The following is a 17,645-nucleotide window of genomic DNA, read 5'->3' on the forward strand; positions in this document are numbered from 1 at the left end:
ATAATAGGTTTTGGTTTCTCAAGCTTACCAGTATAAAGATGGCATAATGAATTATATAGCACAGTATGCACACAGAACTCATGACATGTGCAAAAGCAGTTATTGTGATGCACATAGCAGGCAAAGGTGCTTGCACTGAACCTTGGAAAGCAGAGAGAAATAAGAAGTCAGACCTTACTGCTTTCCAAAGTCGTGCAATTAACCCTACAGCTGCCACTACCTCACACAAATGCTACTCAGGGAACTTGGATGCCATATTCGACACCTGCCTCCAGAAATTGAAACCAAAACCCACAACTAAAGCTAAAACTACTAAAACAAAAAATGCACATTAGCTTGAGAATTCTACATTATGCTCTGCAATTATCAATTAAAGGTTCATTATTCTAAGCAAAAAAAGGAAGCAAGGGTTGCAATTTCCGTGTCTCTACTCCTTTAAAGCTGCTTGCTGCTTTCTGGGATATCATTGAAAAGAGGCATGAGTCGGAAAGAAACAAACACTGGTTTAATCTTGGTACGTAGGCCAGCAACACTGACAGTTATAGTATGTGCACTGGTATAGAACACTTGTCTCAAAGACAACAATAAGAAAAGAAAAAAAGTTTTAGTCTCGCACTTCTACCACTTCGTGTTGACCGGTGGTGTTAAGAGATCAAGTGAAGGAGTCTCAAAACTTTGGTGGTGCCCTTATTGGACAGAACAGCCATTACAAACAGTGTGGGCAACACATGTGTAGGAAATTCGCACTTGCCCATTGGATAGCGCAGTAAAACCGGCCCCTGAAACCCATCTGTCCAAAGGGACAGCCCCTGCCCTCGTAGGAAGTACACAACACACCTTGTACAGGTTACTCCAAATGCACTGACTGTATGATGGCGGTTTTTTGGAAGCAACAGACAGTGCTTGTTTCTGGGCTTCTCTGGCAGGAAGAAGGCACTGGACTTTTGCTGGCACTCCAAAGAGGACTGTGCCCACACTAGCTGTGGCCTACATTCAGCAAGATTTCTGCAGGGGCAGGTTTCACTAGCATTTCAATTGGCTTCAGTCAACAAGGACCCTGTGTAAGCATTTAATATGAACACATGGACTTGCCTTTAGTCCATTACCTTTTGGCATCACTAATGTGGGCTTCACATAAGCAGCCACAAAGACAGCCAGGGCTTGAGCTGACGACTTTTGCCCATTACAGAATGGCATGTCTAGCTGAGCAAGGAAGAGGCACCCAAACAGACAATGGCAATATAACGAATGCAGTAACAAACATGTTTGGTGAGGGAGCACAAACAATTACAGAGGTATTAAACAACAAACAAAAAAACAAGTAGCAAACATTGCTGGAGATCGCCAAAACACAACACCCATGGCCAGCATGGTCTCTGCAGAGAGCAAGGAGTCTGCTGCTAACTTCCAAGAGAGCCTCAGTATCAGAATTCGGAGTTGCCTTGAGCCTTGCTCCAGGCAGTGAGATCGTTCTCATTTTGCATCTGCAAATATTGATGGGAGCACTCAGCTCTCTGGGTGACTTAGATTTGGACAACTTCCCAAAAATTCCCTTTTAACTGGCCTTCGGCAACATTTCCTGGTACGGCTAGCTCCAAAAATGGAGCCTTTTCATTCGAAAAATATTCTTTGGGAGGTCTTTCTACCCAGATTGAGAGATCTTGTGTACATATGGCTCTGCTATGGAACCGAGAGTTCTTTGGGTCTCCAAGAGCACAATTTGTGCCTCGGAGACTAGCACATGGTGACGGGCAGTCTAAAGGCCTATTTGGGTATACGTAACACTTGGACAAACTTGGGGAGCCCGACATCACAGTTCTCATTAACCGGTGAGCCCTCAACTGGCCATTGCATACCCAAATCTGTAAGTAGACAGCTAAGTCACACGGTGGTTGGATGTGCAGCCTGCTCCTCCCAGCTGGAAGAGGCCACTGGTCCTGGAGAGGAATGCGGCAGGGAGGCCACGAGGAAAAAAACCAGTCATCACAGCACTACAGGAGAGCATCACGTGGTCCTCTCTGACACAGGAGCCACCTGGTCTGGGGCAGACCAGCGACGCTTGCGGGGGCCTGGCTCACGGATGCTCAGCGGGTTCATTGGGTCTGCCCCGGGGGCTGTAGGGGGTGGTCGTGGGGGCAGCCCTGTTCGGCGAGCACGGTGTGTCAGCGAGATGCAGACATCGCCAACACTCAGCCGGTGGCACTGAAGCTGGTAGCGCTGCAGAGAGCGCTCGGGATTGCAGGAAGACCAACCCCGGTTGAAAACAAAGAACGGGTGTTCCACCGGTGCTTCCACTGTCACCTGCATGCCAACATAACACCATTGGTATGGTACACTGATGGAGGCACAGTCTACTGCTACCACCATGCATACAGCTACTGGATACTATTCTACGAACCCTTTGTAATTGGATTTTTGTAATGGGTCCCTCACTAGCCTAGTTGGCTATGGACCCAGATGATTTTTCAAGCACACTCTTGCATACATTAAAAAAGAAACAATGCAGTTATTGTTATTACTATCAAACAAAGTCCTGGCTCTGCTACATTCACTTTGTGCAACAACTAAACACGGCCATGTGTCGGCAGTGAATTGATTAAATGAACAACAACCTAAACAGAGGATGCAATTGAAAGAACAATTCTGAGTAGAAAAGGTGCGAGGCTTACCTGGACCTGGTTTTGGCCGACTGAGAAGCTCAGCAGCGCGACGCCATCGCCCTTGGAGGGTGCTTCGGCAACGCGCAACACACGGCTCGAGTCGATGCGCAGGTCTCGACTCAAGTTGGCACTGCTCACGAAATCCTCGGTACGCAAGTCCTCAACTTTCTTGAGCAGGCCACTGCCGAGTTGGATGATGGAGCCTTTGACAAAGTAGGCGGGGTAGTGTAAAGCACCGGGCACTTGGCCGCTGCTACTGCTGCTGCTGCTGCTGCTACTGGCAGCAACGGCCAGCTGGGGCACCTCGAGCGCCCGGCTCCGCACGGGTGGTGCCGACAGTGGCGCGCCTGCGAGCAGCGAGGCCGGAGGTTCAACGATGTTGATGCTGGCCGGTGGCTGGAGGATGCGGTGCTTGAGGCTGCCCTCCTTGCCACTGGGCAGTCGGTACGGCGGGCTTGGCGGCGACCGGCGCCGGGTCTGGAACGCCGGTGGCGGCGGCGGCAGCGGCGGCGGCTCCGGCTGCGGGTAGGGCCGCCGGCTGGCCAGCAGAGAGGCCGGCGGCGGCGCCCCATACGCCGCAAGCGGGAAGGGGATACGTGGGTAGAACGACGGGTAGTCGGGCGGCCGGAACCAGGCGTCGGCCGGCGGCGCCTCAACGGGCGGCGCGCCGCTCATGGGCGCCCAGTCGTGGCCCCCCTCCGAGGCGCTGCGCACCTTGCGCTCCGGGCCGCCGCCGCCGCCGCACAGCGGAGACAGGTAGTCGGGCTGCCGCAGCGACAGCATCGAGGCTCTGGCCGCCGCGCACGGCCCTGCGCAGAACAAGGCACGTGTCAAGATCGACAGACCAGCCACCGGCAGCACTCGGAACACTGGCAGTGTCCCGAGACCACACAGAAGTCAAACCTACGCAGCTTGATGGCGAATAAGGCTGGAGACTCAGCAGGGTACCAGCGTTCCGACAAATGGACTGAACTTTTTTTTAAGCTTGCCGATAGTTGGCAATTTTTCTGCAATGTTTTTTAATGTGCTTCCCAGCTTGCATTTAAATTTATCTGTCAAATGCAACAAATTTTAGTCAAACAGTTCCAGCGGTTATCTCAAAAAATAATTTCCGCGTTTTACATCTATTTGAATAGGAAAGTCAGAGTTGGCCCCGAGCTAAAGCTTCCTCTTAATGCGACACTAGCGCATCGCCTTAATGCGCCAACCAGAGATAGCGTGAGTGGATGAAGTCGCCCCGAGCGAGTTCGAGTAAACGGCACTGCATGGCTGATCGCATCGAGGGAGAGAGAGAGAGAGAGAGATAAGAGGCACGCTCGCTAAATGCAGGTATATATATATGGATGGATGGACACACGGCTAGAACAGTTTGGAGCTATTAACTGCAAGATGTCACAGTAAATGGTTTTTTTTTATCGTCCTTACAATGTAGCTTGCATTTTTAGAGTCAAGGGCTGTTCATAGTAAGTGCACCCAATACATGTTTTAGTGCTTCCCTTGCACAAGCTATACAGGGCGTTACCTGGACGAAGAAATAAAAAAAAAAAAAAAAAAGGGAGGGGGGGGGGGGAGACGCATGTGACAGAGCGTCTAAAGCGATACGGTAAATGCCGTGCGGTTATTTGTAAAGGACAGCATTACTTGCTTGAGAAATCAAAATGTTCAATTTTCAATTCAAAATTCAATCTAGCCCTAAACGGGCCACGAAATACTGCCGGTGCTTTAAGTGTGTAGTAGGTAGGTTTTGGGAGCAATCGTAAACCAATACGTTCAGGTCCTTTTTGAGCGGAAGTGCGGCTGCTTTGCGACTTTCACTGCACCCGTAGCATGCTTAGCCAACACGGTTTCCATACTTATCTATTGCGGTTTCCAAGGTTACGCGTGTAGCGCCATACAAGACATTCATCAAGGCTGGCTTCTCCACAACCTGAGGCCTTGTGCGGGGAAGCCCGCTTTTCGCAATTCCCTGCGTTATGCAGGCGATACGTGTGCGTGTAACCGAAAATGTTACCACAGCACTTGCTAGGGTCGTTGTAAATAGCAAATAAAAGGGCAGCATCGGGATTAAGCCTTTGTGCTCTCAATTGCGAAAGTGGTGCACCTGCTTGCGCCTAAAAGGCTCCAAAGCCGTGCATATACTGAACGCTGATAATGAGTGATGATGAATGTAATACTCAGAAGTGGGGCAATGCTGTGACAATTGAGACGTAGCGCAAACAAGCACAAGTGCACTGAACACGAAAGCTAGTGTGAAAGCTGTCGAAAGGATAACTGCAATATCTTAAGTATATCGATATAGCTATCCCGAGGTTTGATTGTCCAAATGAGCCAAGGGCCATCGGTAGCGAGTTCATCGCGAAGGCTTAAAAGAAAGGGAAAAAAGGGAACTTTGCGGCAGAGTACACAAAGTTTCAAAAGGATGTTTAAAGACGGACAGGCGATAGTCTGCCCATTTTATCGCACAGTAGCATAAAGGAACAGGAGCCTTTCTTTTTATTGCGATAGCAATTATATGGACACTCCAAGCGCATTTTTGCCGTCGCCGTCGTCGCCGCCGTGAGGTTCCGTATTAAGTCCAAAGGCGATAACACCGTCGCCGCGCGCCGTACGCTGTGTGTGCGAGTGAATGCGTGCGAGGGCGAGCCGGCAACCGCAGCTTATTCTCGCGCACACGAGAGGGCAAGGCGGCCGGAAGCGTGCGGTCTTCGTTAGCTCGCGGGGCACGGGGAGGAGACGGTGGGGGTGCGTTCTGATCTCAAAAGCGATCTGCTATGTGGCCGAAGTGTGCGACCGCGGGGGCCTCATCTTCAAAGCGATCTGTGATGGGTACAAAGTGCATGCGCTGACTGCCGGTAGCTTCGTATGCGCTGTGCTTTCGACGCTTAGTTCGCGTTGAAGCGAGAGCCAGCGCGAAGGTCAATCTGCGTGCTCGCTGCAGCGCTTTCTCACTCCAGCGTTTTGACGAGTTTCCGCGGTCATTGAGCGAGATGTGTTCATGTTTATTACCTGTGCGCGCGTGACACCGTGCTTGTTTATTTAGTTAGTAAGCGAATATTTACAACTCTATATGGCCGATAAAGCTACTATCCTTACTTCTATAGCTGTTTACTAATTTGCTATCGCAATCGATGCTTCGCCTTTCGGGCAAAACTGCGAGTTAACGCAGAGAGGTTACGTCCTTTTTTCGTACGCGGTTGAGTCTGATACGCTCACAGAGACAGCGCTTCATTACAGCATATTAACAATTTATGCAAACCAAATTCTGATGCATGTGTAACTGAAAACGTTATGACGGTGCCTCTGTTACAGGCGGCGGGCACCCTGCAACAAAGTGAGCGAGTTAAAACTTTATTGAAAATAAATAAAAGAAGGCACGATGGTTGGGGCCCCTATTCCAGGGCTCCACTGGCACGAGCGGCTCGCTGGGCTTGGTCCAATAGAGCCAATCCGCCTTTTTCACGGCGCTACGGCGCATGCGCCCTGCCCTGGCGGATTAGTCGCGAAACGTTTTGGAAGGGTTGCGCGCGCGGCCGTGCGGCCCCGTCTCGGGGAAACGTCCCCCGAAAAAAAATGCGCTCGCACGCGCGCTACTGCAAGTGCAAACTCGTGCTGTGTACCTCGTTGAAACTTCACTGGTAGCTCGACGTCGGTGCGGTACCGAAAACGTGCGTAGCGTAAGACTGCAACTCCACTTTTAACAGAAAGCGGTGAGGGCTTCGTCCAGACTGCACAGGGAACCACGTAGTTGCCGCCTTGCATTGATGGCTGTGATAGCAAATTTATCGATAAACACCTGCGTTACACTTGGACGACACTTAAAAACACGTTGCTGACGAAGACTTCTTGCAGCGTCGGTCCTCGCTTGCTGGTAGTGGCAGCGTGTGCCCGACTTCACGTACTCGTTCAAGGCGCGGTAACACTGGGTCGATACGAGACCGACGATAGGCCGACCATTCAGCACTGTGTCGCTGAGACCATTTTATCATACCAGGCCTACAAGACGTAACCGACGAGCGCGAGTTGTCGTACTGCGACGGGCTTTCTTGTCGACGGCACCGATAAAATCAGCGTGCCGACCATCATTCGACCGAACCCCGCGCGATCGGCCGTCGAACCGATAACGCGATAGCCGCAACGGCTTCGTTAGTATATATAAATAATCGCCTTCAAAGTTAGTCAAAACATGCCTACGAAGTTGAAATGCACAAGATTCGACCCTCTCAATCCGTGCACCTAAGTTTGAGCCAATGTTGATCCTGTTCAGCGGAGGTCAGGCCTGGCGCCGTCGAGTTCGCGCCCGCTACCGGCGGACCTGTACTGAAAAGTAAGCAAGTTAGGATGAAGGAAACTGCTTTTATAGTCTAGTTCTAGCTTTAGCGATTTGAAATAAACTACTCTTCGCGTCGATGGCCGCATACACAATAAGCTGCAAGCGGGGAAACAGCGCTGTGCCCAACGCCTGTGCCAACATCTGTACGTCACCGTTCCCGTAGGCTGCCGGTCGTATTCGCGACGTAGATGGGTGGGGTTTTACGTGTTGGCATGCTGACACATTTCTTAATTCCTGAAATGTACTCGTTATCTCTGCGTCAAACCCGAAACAAGAGACGGTACATTCGGTACAGCAGCATAAACAGCCGCTTCGCTCAGTTATATACCAACGCTGTCAGCGATGGCATCCGCGTTTTTGCAGGAGAACAGCACGGCCTTTAAATGAGCGCTTATGCGAGCACAGTTTGCTCTAATAATGCTTTATGACACGCGCAATCTAACTATCGCGAAGTTAAAGAAAAGCGAGAATCAGTAATAAATTAACAGCCCAATATTTGTAACTGGATCACAGCCGCCATTGTTTAAGTGGCTCAGCCGCTCATACTGACTCGTCTCACGATGGAACAACGCGGCTCATATGAGCAGATATGTGCGTTTTATTGTACGTTTCGACATTCTTTCATATCAGCGCCTTTTCATACATGCACCTTTCCCCCATTTTTTGACGCTAACAACGATCTGTGGCTGTAGATGCCGATGTAAACAAGTGCATCGCTTTGATAAATCCGACGCGGAAGGCTGCGCACTCGCAAACATCTTATTTATGCGAAATGTCTAAAGAATGTATGCAGCGGGAACTCAGCGTGCCTTTATCGGCCGCACTGTAAACAAAACAGCTGGCACACTCAGGCCTGCTCACCCTACATGTATATAGTTGGTGAGTGCTACATGGCTTCCAGGAACGACATGCTGCCCCCCAGAAGCCATTAATAATTATTCGCAATCCACGAAACGCACAACCGATGCGCACTTAACACGGGCGCAGGTTCACAAATCAACCGGCGAAAGCCCCAGCCCCCTACCAAAACGTTTCCAGCGGCGCGCGGCAGAGGGCAGCACAGGAAAATGAAAAAGGCGGATTGGCTCTCCCGGCCCTCGTCCGCAAGCCATGCCTCCCACTGCCTATTCCTCATGAGTGGATGTTTGAGTGCAATTGGGCTGTCTATGTGCGGATGCCTCTTGGGAGACTCCCATGTGGCGTGTTTTAGTGTGTGTGTATATGCACCACGGGCACTCGTCAATGAACCTCATGGGGTGTATTCTGTGTAGGTGGTGCAGGTTGGGGTATGTATTCGTCTGAATACGACGCCAGTCCCTCTCCTGTTGGCTGTTTAAATTCGAGTGAGGATGTCCAAAACACACGGCCAAAACAGACGTGTTCATAATTTCTATACAGGAAGCATTTAGCAAACGTCTCCTATACTTGTTGGGACAGCGTCACTACTTTCTCCGCGGTTGCTACCTACCTGTTAATTGGCGGCAGAAAACGAGTTGGCATACGGCCCTCCGTCGCTCCATCACTCAACGAACCACTTACTCTGGTTCTGTAAGCTCTGCTCAGTAAGCCCGTCACCTTTCGGTCGCGCACATAACCGGAACATCAGGGAAGGCCATTTTGCCAGTAGCAGGCCTTTCATTGTCGACGGAAAGCAACAAAAGTATTCCACGCAAGGTGATTAAGGCCAGCCGCTGACCGGAGACATCAAACTGGACAGTTTCGTTCGCGCTGGTCTCTCGCTGCCGCAGTGTCCGCACAGGACACGGGTGCCATCGACGCGCGCCCACGTTTGAGCTGTCGAGAGTGCAATCGATTTTCTATCGCAAAAAGATGTCGCGGGGAACTCCCAAAATGTGCTTCTCCTGTGCCACGACCTCAAAACAAACCAATCCTGACAAGTAATAAAATTAAACGCGACACCAAAAGTTTCAAGGACGGCACTGCTACGAAACTGTCACGAAGACAGGACTTTTTAATATTACACGAAATAATAATCATGATACGAGGAAGTTTCAAAGAGCGGTGACACAAAGTTCCGATCGCGTTTTTTTTGCAGTCAGCGTTTTTTGAACCGGAAAGCGGCATTGCATTGCTCCCCAGCCAAACCACACGCAAGCAAACACGTTCACCAGACGCTCGTCGCCAAGCATGCAGCTGGCTCCTATTGTATTTCACAAACAAAACACGATCAGGTTGCCTTACGTAATTTTGCTATATTAGGTTATATATCCAGCAGTTGCACAACGAGCGCACGCAGGCGGGCAAGCTCTGTTATAAACAACGCGGCGCAAACAAGTGCCTTTGTGTGTACAAAATAAGGGGACAATACGGTACACAATAGACAATAGGTACACAAATGCGACTCCAAAAGCGTGCTCGCTTAAACACAAAGCAGCTAACTATCAACGATGCAAATCGCTAGCGCAAGACGTACGTAACACACTAATTCGATACCGCAAATCACTCCTTGAAAAGAACGGAGCTAACAGCTTTCGTATGAAGTATATCTTGTGTCGGCGGCGCGAACGTTCTCACAAGTATACCGCCTTTATTGCGACGTGTTCATCCCTATACACTGAAAGACGACATAGAGCTGCATGGTCGCTGCAATGCTCGGCACACGCCAGATGCGCTGCCGACCATCTAACCGTGTTACGCCGTCTTAAAATACTAGATCTACACAAACTCTGCCAAACGAACGCGGCATTATGCGCCAAAATATGTAGGGTGCCCCACGTAACTTGAGCCAAACCTTGAAAACATGCAAATGCCACGTAGCTGGACAGAACCAAGGTAATTCTGTTTGCCGTCGCTTGGAGATACGCAGATTATTTTATGCATTCCGCCTAATTACACCATTAGTCTTAATTAATCAACTTCTCAAATATTATAGTTGGATGAAAAGTGTCAATGAGAAAATTGTAGAGCGACATGAAAAACTCCCGATACAGTTTTCTCTTGCTCAATACGTGGTACATAAAAGTTTTTCCGAGCGTGAAAGAAGCCCGCGAATACACGTTAAGTGCCTCGAGTGGCCAGTCGCGCGGCAATTTCGCGCGTATGCGCGGGATTCTTCGCAGCTCGGGAGCACGCGCCCTTTCCATCTGCGCCTTAATTTGTATGGCAAGTCCGACCATCAACCAACACCGACAGCCGCCAATCACGATACGGGCGAAAGAGGTAACGAAAGTTATTCGCTTTAAAGAGGACACTAACTACCATAAGCACGTTCACAGGTGCTGGTTAAATAAGTGACCAAACCATAGACATTAATTAGGTGATCGCACACGATGGCGAATACGACTGGAGACTGCGGTGTGTAAACTTTATTTAAAGAGGTCCGGAGGCTCGACTTAAGCCGAGGCGGGCCGCGTTGGCACTGTCAGGCCAAGCCCTTCAGCGACATCATGGGCCCTCTGGACAGCCCTTAGTTGGTCTTGAAGCAATGGGCTTTGTATTCTTTTTTTGCCATCGAGTCCATTCTTCCAGGAGGCTGGGAAGAGTTGCGGGGCACCCCGCGAGCATATGTTTGATTTCAATGATGTCATTACAATCATTACATTCCATCCTAATCTCCCTCTCTGGATATATTTTGTTAATGTGGTACGGCGTGGGGTATGTACCGGTTTGCAATAAGCGCAGCGAGACTGAGCCCTGTTTAGTTTTGAGTGTGGCAATGGGAATTGCCTGCGTCCTAGATAGTAGTGTTTGGTTATCTCATTATAAGTTATTAAATGATCTCTATATTCCCCGGCCTGATGGTGAACGGCTCGGTTATGACTGTCACGGTTAGCAAGTCCTCGTGCCAAGTCATGCGCCCCCTCGATCGTTGAGGTTTACCCGAGACTCGTCCACTTTCCCCATATGTGCAGGAAACCATCGGATTTCTGTTCTAATCCTAATGTTTTCAAATAGTTTAGCTGCAACTCCAGCTACGTAGCCTTTATCAAAACTTTTTATAGCTGCTTTTGAATCACTGTAAATGAAGGCCCACTTATTACTCCTGATGGCTAGAGCAATTGCCACTTGTTCCGCCACCATAAGTTCCTTGGTAAAAATAGTGACAGCGTCTTGCACCTTTCCTTGCGAATTTGATACAATGGCCGTATAGGCTTCTTTACCTTTCACCCAGGCAGCATCAACTATAGCTGCCAGTTGGTTCTGCTGTTCTATCTCCTGCAAGAGTGCTTTAGCTCTCGCCTTTCTCCTTTTGATATTATATTCTGGATGCATGTTTCTGGGGAGAGGGTTGGTTCTGATCCTATCCCTAACTTCAGTTATTTAATTCCACTTCAGCCTCTTTTGGGCTCCTTGGTCTATTAGGTTCTACACCTATTACCTGTAATATCTTTCTGCCTGCTCGTGTTTTTTTTTTTTTTTTCAATCTTTCGTGTTGCGCTAGCTGTTGCGCCTCAGCGATTTCTTCCATTGTGTTGTGGACTCCTATAGACTCATGAGCTTGTCAGTTGCAGCGGTACTCGGTATCCCTAGGGCTATTTTAACAAGTTTCCTGATCATGACATTGAGTTTGTTAAGTTCTGCCTGTTTCCATTTGAATAATCCGGCCACGTAAGTGAAGTGGGAGAAAGCAAAAGAATGTATTAGCCTCAAAGCACTGTCTTCCCCCAAGCCTCTGTGTCTGTTGGTAATTCTTAGTAACCTAGTGACTTCATCTGTTTTGTTCGAGATATGCTGTATTGTACTATAATTGGCATTGTTTTCCTCTATGTGATAGCCAAGAACCTTGATTTTTCCAACTAGCCTGATTGCGGTTCCTTCATGAGTGTATAGGCACACTCTTGGCTCCTCTTCCGGAATGTAGCCTCTTGGTTTACGACCTTTTCTGCGATGTTTAATGACCAAGAGTGCCGACTTGGCTGCCGAGCATTTCAGCCCCATGTCTTTCAGTGTGTTCTCCACAACATATACACTTTCTTGTAGTCTGGTCTCTGTCTCTCCTACATTACCCTTGGCACTCCAAATGGTTATGTTGTCGGCATATACGACATAATGTATACCCTCGATTTTCTCTAAATTTCTTGCAACCTTAGACATTGCTAAATTGAATAGCATGGGCGAGAGCACAGCTCCTTGTGGAGTGCCCCTGTTCCCCAAATTCTTAGCTTCTGACTTAAGTTCTCCCATGATGAGGTTGGCTGTTCTGTCTCTAAGGAAGTCCTTAATCATGTTAAAAAGCCTCTTACCTAACCCCATCTCCGAGAGAACGTCAAGTATTGCCTTATGTTTTAAACGATCAAAAGCTTTTTCCACATCCATACCTATAAGAGCTTTCGTGTGCGTTGGGCTGGCCTGTACGAGTTGGTGTTTGATTAAGAGCATAGCATCCTGAGTTGACAACCCGGGTAGAAAGTCAATGAGGTTGTACGGGAGGATGTCGTTCTGCTCAACGTATTTCGTGACCCGATTGAGGATGACATGTTCCATGGCTTTGCCTAGACATGACGTCAAAGAAATAAGACGGAGGTTGTCCAGAGTTAATTGTTTGCCTGGCTTAGGTATGAGGATAGTATTGGCCACCCTCCATTCCTCTGGGTATATCCCCTTCCTCCAACATTCATTAAAATGTTCAGTTGGGTAAGAAATTGATTCATCATCCAGATTTCTTAAAATCCTGTTAGTTATTCATTCCATCAGGTCCAGCTGCTGATCCACCATTAAGACTGTGAAGAGCCACCCTGACTTCACTCTCAGTGAAATCCAGGTCAATGTCTTCACACATGCCACCCGAATATTCGACTTTATCTTCTCCTTCGTTTGGTTGCTTAAGTGGGAGATATTTGGCGGCGAGTCTATCCATGATTTCTGCCGGTGTTTTATCTTGGCTCTCCTGATGAACCAACTTGGCTATAGCTGTTCTCTTGTTTGTCCTTGTTTCATTCGCGTTGAGCAAGTGCCTAAGGAGGTTCCAGCTACCTCCATGTTTGATTCTGCCATCCGCGGAGTTACAGATCTCATCCCACTGTTGTTTCACGAGTGTCTTCGAGTGCTCATCAATTTCTCTGTTTAATTGCGCTATTTTTTTCCTTAGCCTTCTGTTAAGTCTTTGCGTTTTCCATCTCTGAACTATAGCCTGTTTGGCCTCAATCAAATGCGCCAGCCTGCTATCCATAGCCTCAATATTTTCCTCTGTCTTGATTTCCTTAGAGGCCTCTTTGACGTCCTCTCTGAGCTGGTTAACCCATGTTTGAAACGACTCCTTTGTACCTAAAGGCCCCCCTTTCACTCTTTTCGCCCTGACTTTCCTAAACTGATCCCAGTCCGTGAATGGTTATGTGAATGATATAATGATCACTACCGAGATCAATGTTCGAGTTTTCCCAATTAGCTCCTCCTAAGTTATTAACAAAAGTGAGATCCGGTGTGGAGTCCCTGTATGTGGACGTGCCACAACGGGTGGGGTACGCCGGATCGGTAATCAAGCATAACCCCCCCTCCATAGCGAGATTCCATAGATCCTCTCCCTTCTTTGTGTTCCATGTATATCCCCATGTGTGATAGGGAGCATTAAAGTCCCCTCCAATAATGAGCGGGGAGTTTTTGGCAATCGAAGACACTTTGTTGAAGAGTGCTCTAAAGCTGTCTCATATCTCTAGGGCTGCTGTAAATATTTAAACAGAAAATGCTTTGCGCTTTGCCTCTGTTCCTTTTAAGTATTATCTCAACTGGAACAAATTCGAGCCTGGAATATCTAAGACAATATCGTGCTCGACGTATGGCAACTTTTTGTCGATCAGAGTCGCCAACCCCCTCCCCATTTCTTTGCCTCTACATATCGCTTTGTATGCAGTAAGCGTAATTTCGTCCGCCAAGGTTTCCTGCAGCATAATTACTTTTGGCCTGGCCCCAGATGACCTGATTACCTGTCGCAGAGCTGCTTTCTTGTGTTGAAACCCGCGACAATCCATTGCCACACATTAAATCCATTATTACTGTCCATTGTTATTGGGTGAGTCCACCTGCCTCTTACCCGCTATTTTCCTCTTTGTGTTGCCCCCTGACCGCACAGGAAGCGATTTAACACCATCTACCTCCGATGGCAGATACTCATCGTCGTCTTCCCTCGCGTTTCAATCTTCTTAAGTCTTTTCTCCGCCGTTAACCTCCATTTCCACAATTTGTCCACTTTAAAGTTGGTCGTTTCCACTGTCACTCTTATTGCTTTAATTGCCTCTTTTATTTCACTGATAGCTAAGAAAACTAAGTCATCCTCGGAGCTCACCGCCCTTTTTTTTAAGGGCAGGGGAGCTGTCTTGTTCTGGATCACTGCTTTTGCTTACCGATCTAACCAGTGCCGTATATATATATAGAGACCTCTTACAAGACAAAGTCCCCGAAGCAAGTAAAGCCCACCGTTGCGTTTGTTTACAAGGTTATACATGTACACCATGGGGAGCAGTGAAATGGCAGTCTGATGAAATACTGAAGTCTTCGAATAGACGATCGTTCCTCCGCGAGAACACGACTGCTTAAAAAGATAAAACAACATTAGTTCGACCCGCTGTAAGCGCCACTAATGCATGGCGAAGTGTGGTGAGTAATGCAAGTAAATCTCGTTGAGCCTCGGATATTGCGTTGTGGCTGAATACGCCGTTTGGCCAGTGTGGTTTTCTGAACGCACGGACCGATAGAAAACTGAACAGAAGAAAGGGTTGCTCGATTGAGAATCCTCGGACCGTAGGTGCAACTTTTCTTCCTGCGCCCTAGCTCTTTTTGACCACGCATCGCCGTACGGGAAAACTTATCGAGAGAATTTCACTGACTGGTAATGAACAGGACACCATTAATAACGTATTTCATCCTGATGTAAAGCGTCGAGCAATTTTGTTAAGTAATGATACGTCAGAAAACAAAGGGGCGCTTGATTTTTCAAGTTACGAGATGTCATTGGATGCCGGTGCTGCAAGTCCATTGCGTGCACATGAAGTTATTTAGCGACTTGTGTGCCAGTGTACGGTGCTTTCTGCTTTCGGTAAGTATACTGCTATATTTAATTTGAAAGCTCGTCACTTCTCGCACAGTCGCTTTGAACAGATAGCCGTATACGAGCAGGCACACAATGCTGATATGATGCGAATGTCACGAAATATTTAAAAAAAAAAGAAGTTTAACGTTTAGCTGGGTGACCTTCTGTTATTCGTGCAACATCTGCCCTAACGAAAGTAGTGATCACTTCAAGCCTCATGATCGATCGTACTGCACATTAGTAAGACTCTTGGCCGTGAAAGGTGGCTTCTCCGCTGTTGCAGTTCATGCCCGCTGACTGCCGGTGGATTGAAGGTTCCGTTCGTTTTAAAGCAAATGCGAAAATAGGATGCCGTGAGCATAGCAAACGGATATACTCACGCGAGGGGTAAGAACAGTTGCACCCGTATCAGTTAATGCAGGCAAGCACCTACGGGCCAACTTTAGCTGACATTCATTACCTTAAAAGCCAGCAGTGTCCGCCTGCATATATCTTTGCTTAAAAAATATCGAGCTGACTTAGCACATTCCATCTGTGCGCATTTGTTTAATGAGCCACGAATATGCTTCGAACTTCCAATTCCGCGTAATCGGTGCTCACGCGATTTGCGTATTTTAAAACCGAACACGCTTGCGAAAATCACGCGCGATATTCAATTGGATATAAACCGAAAGACTGCCGAAAATAAACGAAAATTCAAAAAACACACAACAGAACTTATGTGACGAATTTTTTCACGTGTGCAACGCTACTTGCCGTGTGGCAGTACCATTTGTTATGCTTTGCAATGAACAAAAATGCAGATCGCCAACGGCGATCGCAGGCCGCATGTGTAACATTCACGCATGTCCCATCGCGTGCGCCGTTACATTCCTCATGGAGGACATCAATCTGACTTGTCCACGCGTGTTTGCGCTCGCACCATATATATACCGGCGGTGCTCGATCACTTGGCCTTGCTTGAAAAGTTTTGCGTGACTCCTCTTTATCGTAATATCGACTCGTGCCCGTGGGCGCGTTTCTCCAGCGTGCTATATACATACCACGTGAGATGTCGCACCGTTTTCTCTACACGGCGCCGAACAGGGCATGCGTACGTTGTCCATGCTTCGCGCTGACTTCACCGCTGTAACGCCATCGTTTGTGAGCGGCGCTTCCGTCGCGACGGCATAGAGTAACAAAGTATGGCGACGGTGCATGAGCTCGTCGACCACGCCTTGTGCGCGAGTTTCTACAGTTTGCCCTCGTGCCCGCGCTGTCAGAAACAGGAGGTCGCAGACAACGAATTATATTACCTGCCCTCCCGAACATCCCTGGGCAGCTTCGGGAAAGATCATCATCATCAGCCAATTTTACGTCCACTGCAGGACAAAGGCGATCTCCAATTACCCCGGGCCAGCCGACACCATCTTACGCCTGCGAATTTCCCAATTTTATCACACCGCCTAATTCTCTGCCGTCCTACAGACTGCGCTTCCTTTCTCTTGGCACCTATTCTGAAACTCGAATAGACCACAAGTTATCGGCCCTGCGCATTATATGGCCTGGTCAACTCCATTTATTTCTTTTTATGTCAACTAGAATATCAGAACTGGATATCTATCTTCCGGTTAACCTCCTTGCCTTTCGCATCTCACTTATCTCTCTCTCTCTTTAAAACAGAGCTTTGCCCTCCTCCCCGCAACTATCTGCCAGAAGCTTGTGTATGCTACGTGCATTAAACCAGGAAGACGTCGCTACACGTACCACCCACAGGTCTTGTTTATACGAGAGAGTATAGCCTAAGTTATTGACTAGACTCTTTTCCAAGCCTGCGCATCATAAACGCGTCATAAACGCAGCTCTGGAGAGCAAGCCTTTCGAATGTCAACTGTCTCGCCACCAGTCGACCCTTCTATACTCGCCTATTGTGGCGGTACACTGCGGCGAAGAATTAACTCAAGTTTTCCGCCACAATACACTTGCTGATTGAACGTTTTACCTCAGGGCCGCAAAGTGCTCATCCAATTGGCGTGCTCAAACGTATCAGGACTGTTCGCACCCACTTCGAGGTATATAAGATCACAAAAGATAATGCTTGCAAGGGCATGTATAGCTGCACATCGATATGGCGCGAGCGAATAAATGTGCGGGAAAAAAATTATCTCGCCCACACGCATGCATACACATATATGTACGCGCACGGGTGGGTGCATCTGCGCGTGCGCCCACCATGCCGAATGTGTTTATGTAAAGAAGAAATAAACTTTATTTAAAGTTTTTCCAAAAAATGTAACTTATTTTTTTATGTGACCACAGTGCGTTGCTTGGAGGCTGTGGGAAATAAGATTGTATACGTTTACTGCATATGCTTCTATGAAGCATACGAAAAAATATTGTGCACTAAATTTTACTAAACGGTACATTACCAGAAGTTTCTGAGTAATTAACCCCTGCAGCGGAACTTGCCGTAACAGAGACAAATTACAGCGCACTTTTACTAGGCGTTACAATACGTGAAGGTGACCACGTTGCCTTTTTTTTTTTTTTATAAGTGCAGAAACGTTCGAAAATGTGCACCTAGAGTAAAGGTTGCGAGATTAAGAGTGTATGCATAGTATTTCGCGAATCACGCGAGAGTACGGCGGGCGTGTCCTTAGTATGGACACCTTTCTATTTTAACTCCTTTCTA

The 17,645-nt window shown here is 48.1% G+C and overlaps 1 protein-coding gene across 5 annotated transcripts in view; it reads right to left on the reverse strand.

Annotated features, from left to right (window-relative positions):
* Nucleotides 1–483: 483 nt before the first annotated feature.
* Nucleotides 484–17,645, reverse strand: part of LOC119433926 (ataxin-1-like) — a 141,904-nt gene continuing 124,742 nt past the window's right edge. For all 5 annotated transcript variants that reach the window (XM_049671732.1, XM_049671733.1, XM_049671734.1 and 2 more), the window contains 2 exons: nt 2,670–3,469; nt 484–2,301 (listed from right to left, as the gene is read on the reverse strand). In XM_049671732.1, the coding sequence (XP_049527689.1) occupies nt 2,005–2,301; nt 2,670–3,469 (1,097 nt within the window). In that variant the 3' untranslated portion in view covers nt 484–2,004. The remainder of the gene's footprint in view (nt 2,302–2,669; nt 3,470–17,645) is intronic.

This window comes from Dermacentor silvarum, chromosome 1, assembly GCF_013339745.2.
Source record: "Dermacentor silvarum isolate Dsil-2018 chromosome 1, BIME_Dsil_1.4, whole genome shotgun sequence".
Lineage (NCBI taxonomy): Eukaryota > Metazoa > Arthropoda > Arachnida > Ixodida > Ixodidae > Dermacentor > Dermacentor silvarum.